Source organism: Argentina silus (genome assembly GCF_951799395.1).
Source record: "Argentina silus genome assembly, chromosome: 19".
Lineage (NCBI taxonomy): Eukaryota > Metazoa > Chordata > Actinopteri > Argentiniformes > Argentinidae > Argentina > Argentina silus.
Window position 1 is genome coordinate 14,817,376 of NC_139673.1, and position 7,500 is coordinate 14,824,875.

At 47.0% G+C, this 7,500-nt stretch overlaps 1 protein-coding gene across 1 annotated transcript in view; it reads right to left on the reverse strand.

Moving 5' to 3' along the window:
- The window catches only part of unc13c (unc-13 homolog C (C. elegans)), a gene marked incomplete at both ends in the record, with an annotated part of 70,186 nt that overhangs the window by 27,757 nt on the left and 34,929 nt on the right, over window positions 1-7,500 (reverse strand). The window contains 3 exons of the mRNA XM_083690906.1: window positions 1,310-1,443; window positions 5,004-5,132; window positions 7,141-7,230. Of these exons, the coding sequence (XP_083547032.1) occupies window positions 1,310-1,443; window positions 5,004-5,132; window positions 7,141-7,230 (353 nt within the window). The remainder of the gene's footprint in view (window positions 1-1,309; window positions 1,444-5,003; window positions 5,133-7,140; window positions 7,231-7,500) is intronic.

Consider the following 7,500-nt stretch of genomic DNA (forward strand, 5'->3'; position numbering starts at 1 on the left):
GTCCCTGCAGAATTTGTTAAACAGATGTGTCAGGACGATACTGCCAAATGAATAATCCCATCATCTCTGAGCATATTTCACCTGGAGGTGGGTGGCGGGGGGGGGGGGGGGGGGTCGGGGTGCAGGAGAGGGGGTCAGAGAGAGAGAAAGAGAGGGCGGGCAATTCGTTTGGCAGGTAAATTGCTATTTGGTATGCCTATGGATTTCCAGTCAAAGCTTGAATGTGAGAAGTCAATAGTGTAATTATCCATGGCCAAAGACAGTGAAGGGAGGATGGATACAGATGATCAGGTCTCAGGTCAGTTTCTCTCAATGTCTCACTTTCCCCCCTGCAGACCACCTCATCTTTATAGAAACATGTTTGCAGAGCACAAACACAATTGCAAAAACAGACACAAACAAACACACACACACACACAAACACATACACAATAGTGGAAATAGATAATAAACACACAAAGACTTAAAGGGGCACTCCGAAAATGTAACTCGCAAAAACGTTTGGCCTGAAAGTCTCTACCGGTCTCCCTCTGCTCCATCTCTCTTTCCTCTAACCTCTCTCTCATTCTCTCTCTCAGTCCCTCTATCCCCTTCTTCCTGGCAGCCATTTGTTAAGTCCTCCAGTGAAATACCATGAATAGGAAATCTATGTACATTTAAATACAAAACACAAACACATTAAAATGTGAGCTCTAATACGTCTTGTGTGCAGAAGAGATGCATCCACAGCAGGGAGCTGCAAAAGTAACAAATAACAACAAAAAAAAATGCTACAGATTTATTTTGGCTTCAAATCTCATCATCCAACGGCAATGAATCCACTGTTCAATTTTCCTGACGGTATTCCGTATGTGAATGTTCCCATCAGTCTAGACCTTGACCAAAGCAATGCAGAGGGACATGGTATGAATATTGCAGATCTATCATTAGATGGTGTGTGGAGGGAGAGCTTAGGGCATAAACAGATCCTTAATAAGCATCATAAATCAGCTGGAGCGCTGGGAGAGAGAGAGATCCGCTGCTCTCCGCCTGTCTCACTGATCTGTCTGTCTCCCTGCCCTCAGCCTGTCTCCCTGCCCTCAGCCTGTCTCACAGCTCTCAACCAGCCTGTCTCCCTGCCTTCAGTCATGCATTACTAGTTTGTGCTATTTTGTCCTAGATAAACACCCAATTCCCCCTATGAAGCCCATTGGTACTTTACTGCATAGGTACTGCATTTTATAATATTGTAATTTTTGATATTTTCTATATTGGGTTGTGCTAGTCTCCAGTGCGTGACTGACTGGTGCGGGTGTGTACAGGTACATACTGGTTGATGACGGGGGTGTAGGCGGTCCGGTCCTCATCGATCACTGACACCATGAGGGTGATGAGTTTGGGCCAGAAGTCCAGATTCTTTATTGAAGGACCCTGCTCCTCACGGGGGATATCCTGCTTACGTGCCTACAGAGAGGGAGAGGGAGGGAGGGAGAGGTTAAAGAGGGAGTGATGGAAAGAACAAATGGAGGACAGGGAGAGTGGGAGTTGTAGAGAGTAAGGGTGATGGCAGACAGTCTTTCACAGTGTGTGGTGGAACTGAATAATTTAGGACAGGCAAAAGACCTGAGGTGGAGTTTGACAGAAATTTTGCAGTGCCAGGCCAACAGCATCTCATACATTATGCATGCAAATGGCATGACATCTTAACTGGAGTTAAACTGAGCCCAGACAACCAGTAGGACGTCTTCCCCCTCATTGAACAACTTTAATAAAAAGTGCACTTCCAGTCTTCAATACATCATTCTCAGAGTGTGTCTGGCCAATACAGAAAACCCTTTGAAAGTCATCAATTATTGAAGTTTCCACTAGCAGCACCGCCCTCTGATGCTGTCACAGACAAACTCTGTTGGGTCCAGCTCTGAACAGGGCGATTCTGAGACACTCATTATTCTCCCTCACCATCTGTCCCTCCCATCTTTAGTGAGAGCCGAGCTTCGCGGGTCTAGATCTGACCATCGCTGCCTGCTTCCTGTCCCCGCTGGCAAAAGCAGGTATAATGAGAAAGCTGTGACAGTGAGGTCACACACACACACTTGAACACACACACACACACGTGTACAATCGCGCGTGCACACGCACACACAGACAAACACACACACACACACACACGTACGTGTACACTCGCATGCAGACAGACACACACACACAGACACACACACACATGCACACTCATGTACATACCCACACGTACACACACCGAGTGCACACACACAGACACACAAGCAGATGTGTTCACACACACATGTTCACACACACACACACAGGAGTTATAATTCATTGTGGCCCTTGGAGAGACACACTCCCATCAGCCCTTTATATGCATATTTGTTGATACAGGGGTGGAATGGAATGCCTTTTGATTAATAGAAAACTATGTTAAAAAATGAAGCTTGTCCCTGTCGGGGACTGAGTAATACGGGTTGAATTATTTAACAACCTTCTGTGTAATGACTCCAGTGTATCTCAGAGGGGACGTTGTGGGGGATTTGGGCAAATGAAAACGCAACATGAGGTAATTTATCCCCAACACTGATTTAGAGCCTAATAATGGCAATTGGAGTCGGAAAGAAACGACTTTACAGTCATTTCGTTGAACGGATTTGCAGACTAAATCAAAAGATGAGACTATTGCATGCCATGCGCATGATGTGAAAGGATAACAAACTATTCACTAACAGAATCTCAAGGGAGTCCAACAACCCTGCCCTTAGTTCAGTCTACGACAGATGACAATATCGGCAATATGGTTAGACTTGATCTTTTACTGAATAAAGCTGTGAAATGATGAGGTGAAATGTTTTTGGAGTATTGAAGAATGCCTGAGTGTGTCTGAGAGCGTTTAGGGAGTGTCTGATGTTTTCTGAGTGTTGGGGAGTGTCTGACGTTGTGTGATTGTTGGGGAGTGTCTGATATTGTAAAGGAGTGTTGGGGGATATCTGACGTTGTCTAAGTGTTGGGGGGTATCTGACGTTGTCTAAGTGTTGGGGGGTATCTAACGTTGTCTTAGTGTTGGGGGGTATCTAACGTTGTCTTAGTGTTAGGGAGCTATGAAAAATATTCCCCCCTTAGTGTGTGTGTGTGTGTGTGTGAAGGGCAATAAAGGTTGGTCATTCCGATTAGGGAGGTTGCCGTTAGCACAGTTGGACTACAATGTGTGTCTTATCATCAAAATGAACACATAGCTGACGTTGATGAACTGCTCTCAAAGGGCTCCTCTGTGTGGCGGGAGATCGCATATTACAACTAGCGTTCATCATTTGTCCCTATGGGGAAGAAGACAGCAGTAGCATACAACTAAAGTTGTCGCTATTTATTGTGTGTGTGTGTGTGTGTGTGTGTGTGTGTGTGTGTGTGTGTGTGTGTGCGCGTGCGTACACAGTCTTTCTGCAGAGACACTGCAAACACGGTCGATCCCCAAACGGAGGGAAGACAACTAACCAGAATTAAAGCTACTGTAGAGCTGTTTCAACACCCACTGATTATTCTGGGAGTCACGCTGAACAGAACACCACATGTTGACCCATATGGATGAATACACACGGAGGATGAATGTGCCGAGAAACAAACCCAAATCCGTTCAAACAAGGGGAACCTTCGCCACACGCGGTCGCTCTCGCCAAATATCTCCGAAGAAAAAGCAAGCAACATATTTACTGGATCAATTCAGGCTCCTTGCTCACTGCCAACGGGGATTCGAACAAGTAACCTTCTGATTTGGAGTTCACTCGACACTCTCCCACACACTAATAGACAAGGATGGAGCCGTTCACAGCCAAGTACGCTAAAGCATGCGTAGATGCTAACGTGTCGCCTTCACAGTTCCACACACACACACATGATTGAACCGTTAGCACACACTTGACTCAGATTGATTGCCTGTGTGTGTGTGAGTGAGTGAGTGAGTGAGTGAGTGAGCGTGTGTGTGAACCCATCAGTGTGTGTGTTTGTGAATGTTCTCTCTAGTGAAGGCAGCATTGTCATCTCCAGTCATTCCGTCAGAGTGGATGTGCCAAGATGGAGAATACGCTTCAGTACTCTTTGTACTCTTTTTTCCTTGACCCTATTGTTCCTTCTTTTTATTTTTTTCACTATTCCTTCTGCACTCCTTCCTGTTTCCCTCTGCTCTCTTTTTAAATCCTCTCCTCTCTGCCAGACTTTAGTGGAACGTCTAAGCCCCCCTCCTCCACCCGCCCACCCGCCCCCCTCCGCTTGTTGTGCTGTTACGTAACCTGCCTCTCTGATAGTGGCCGGGGATGTTTCATCGCCCGCCAGCACGCCCGCGCCACCCACCCCCGCCGCCCGCCCACCCCCGCCGCTAATGCCCACACTCACTGTCACCAAAATGGAGGTCTTTATACATGAAATATCCACCGTGTCATTAAAGGAACATAATGATTTGCCGTGGCGCCAGTTTGGCTTCGGGGGTAGGAGGCCGTGTCTTTTCTTCTGCAGCGCGCTCGTGTTGCTGTTGATGAAGAGGGCAGGCTACTCTGTAAGCCGCCACAGACGGCCATGTAATTAGTGAGAGGATCTATCTCTGCACTTGGGTAATTGCTAACCACCCTGCAGGCTGTTTAAACAAAGGAAGCGTATTATTAAACTTCCGAACTTATCGCCCCTTTTACGGCCTGAATGGACATTATCTCTTGTGGTGGCGGAGGCCATTCTGAAAACTCTGGTCCCCAGCGGCATCTTCTTTTATTTATCGTTCAGGCTTCCAACACAGAGTTAACAAGGAGAGGGAAACCTGTCTTAACTCACCCTAATGTGACTACACAAGGGGGGGGGGGGGGCTGAAACGAACCGGTCTGAGTGTCTGTCATGTGTACGAGAGGGTCACCAATGCTCTATAAATCACATTTCTACCTGCAGCGTTCTGAACGTTTCACCTCATTGAATACACACATAAACACTGTGTGATGTTGTGTAAGGTAAGGGGGGGAGGGGGGGGGGGGGTCTCTTACCTGGTCCAGTAGCTGGTTGTACAGCTCGTGGCAGTTGTCAAATATGTATTTGTATGTCGAGTCCAGGCAGGCACGAACGCAGTCCTTCACCACCTGACTTGCTCTGGGCGGGGTTTGGAGCTCCTGCACCTGCAACGCACGCACACACACACACACACACACATTGTGGTCAATAAACACACAAACACACATTTATGCATACCACAGTACACACACCACACACACCACACACGCACACACACATTAACTGAAATACCCAAGATGTGTATAAAACAGCTCCAAGTTTTTGTAGGGGGATATACATGTCATGTACCGTGGTTTATATGTACTTGTGCACTTTGATGGGAATCGTTATTCTGGTTGATTTATAAGTCACATGATGCATTAGTATTACAGTTGTCAGATCAGTTATAGGCTGCTCCATCAGCCGCCCGCCTCTCTGTCGGATTTGTTTTGTCTGGCTGGTGCCCATATTCAGCATGTTAAACACCTTAACCTCGGGGTGGCCACCTGCTGCCCATGTGATAAAACAGAGAGCAAGAGGGGGAGGGGGGGGGGGGGGGGGTCTGAGCGAGGTCATTAGATTTGCTGCCTCTGGTACTTTTCCACTGCTTGTAGATTAGCTTTAAACTGAGGAGCGGCCTTCAGCTCCTCAGAGATCCTTCCTTCCTACTTTGATGTATGCTGCGTCTCTCCCTTGTGTGCACACCGTATTGCATTATTGAAAGACACAAGTGGTCTGATCTCATCGCCTGACTTCACCCATCACACCTAGATCCAAGGATTCACATACATATATACATGCACACGAGATCTCATGTATCGTGCATGCAGGAGAGGGGTTCATATATGTATGGCGGCTGCGGATGGCGGACTGAGGGAATCGGTGAGGCAAAGTGACAGTTTTCATTCCTTCCCCTCACAGCTGCCATCTTAGCTTCGCCTCAGCGCCCGAGCCCTACACATACAGTACATCCCCCTCGCCTCCGTCAACTGAGAGCAGAGCTGAGGAGAGCGGAGCAGAGAAGGGCTTTTTAGAAAGCGGAAGAGATAACTCAGCATGGGGGGGAGGGGGAGGGGGAGTAAACCATGAAGGAGAAGAGAGAAGAGAGAAAGAGTTTAAAACACAAAGGCTTAGCATCCACCCCCACACACACACACACACACACACACACACACACACACACACACACACACACACAGATAAACATACACACACACACATACACACACACACACACACACACACATACACACACACACACATACACACACATACACACACACACACACACACAGATACATACACAAACATACACACACACACACACACAGACACATACACACACACACACACACACACTTCCAATTAACTGAGTGTGTGTAACCCCATGCATAATTTTTATTAGTAGGAATATAAAAACTAATCAATGTCTATATTTTTCCCGGGGGTGCCGAAAGAGACAGGTCTTATAGCACCGCTGGTGTCGGTACTTAGACAGCAGTGATTTCATCTAAATAAAGGGGCCGCGAGGTCGATCAGTGTTTATGTTTAGTATTGAATGTGAGGGACATTTTATGGCCATGACCACTATTGACTAAAATGAAAACGGCAGACGGTAAATTCGCTAATGTTGATTGCCCAAGAGGCAAGCTTCTTCTGAGATGAAGAGGGAGTGTTTCAGATATAGATTGACGCCATGCACAAGCTTATTAGTTAGAGGGTTACAGGGAAGAGTCTAGACGTGGACAGTCATGAGGATTTGTGTGGATCAGGTATGGATCTGTCTGTCTGTCTGTCTGTCTGTCTGTCTGTCTGTCTGTCTGTCTGACTGACTGACTTGAAGTGCTCTCACTGACCTGTCTCACTGATGGCTATAAACATGTCTGATGTCAGAAGAGTTACCTACCACACCGCCTGTCTACTGTACCAACCCTTCAAAATCAATGTATTGACGGATCCACAATCAATGCTTTACTGTAAATCCGGATGCTAACAACAGTTGTTACCTGAGAGGGCTTGAGAGGGAGAGGTGTTCAGAGCTGAAAGCTTTCTAGGACATGATTCTCATACGAGTGCGCGCACACACACACACACACACACACACACACACACACACACACTGATGAACTGTACCTTCATCCTGAAGAAGGTGATGCTGGTCAAAAGGTCCACGGTGGACTTCAGGTCCTGAAGACGCTCAGGGTTTCCAGCAGGGAAATTATCCTGGAGAGGAGAAGAGAGAGAGGAAGAGGGGGAGGAAGGGAAGGGAGAAGAGGAGAGGGGAAGAAGAGGAAGATGAGATCTTGTTTAGACCAGTATTTCAATGCCACTCACGGCATCCCTCACCAGCCCTGCACGTCATTCAGCCAAACATTGAAATTGATTACGGAACAACGTCTAGTAATCATAACTAAATGTATAATCGTTTAGTGGACAGGAGAGGTCTCCACTGATGGAAACCTCTATTCCAGGGCCATGAAGTCATCAGCCTGC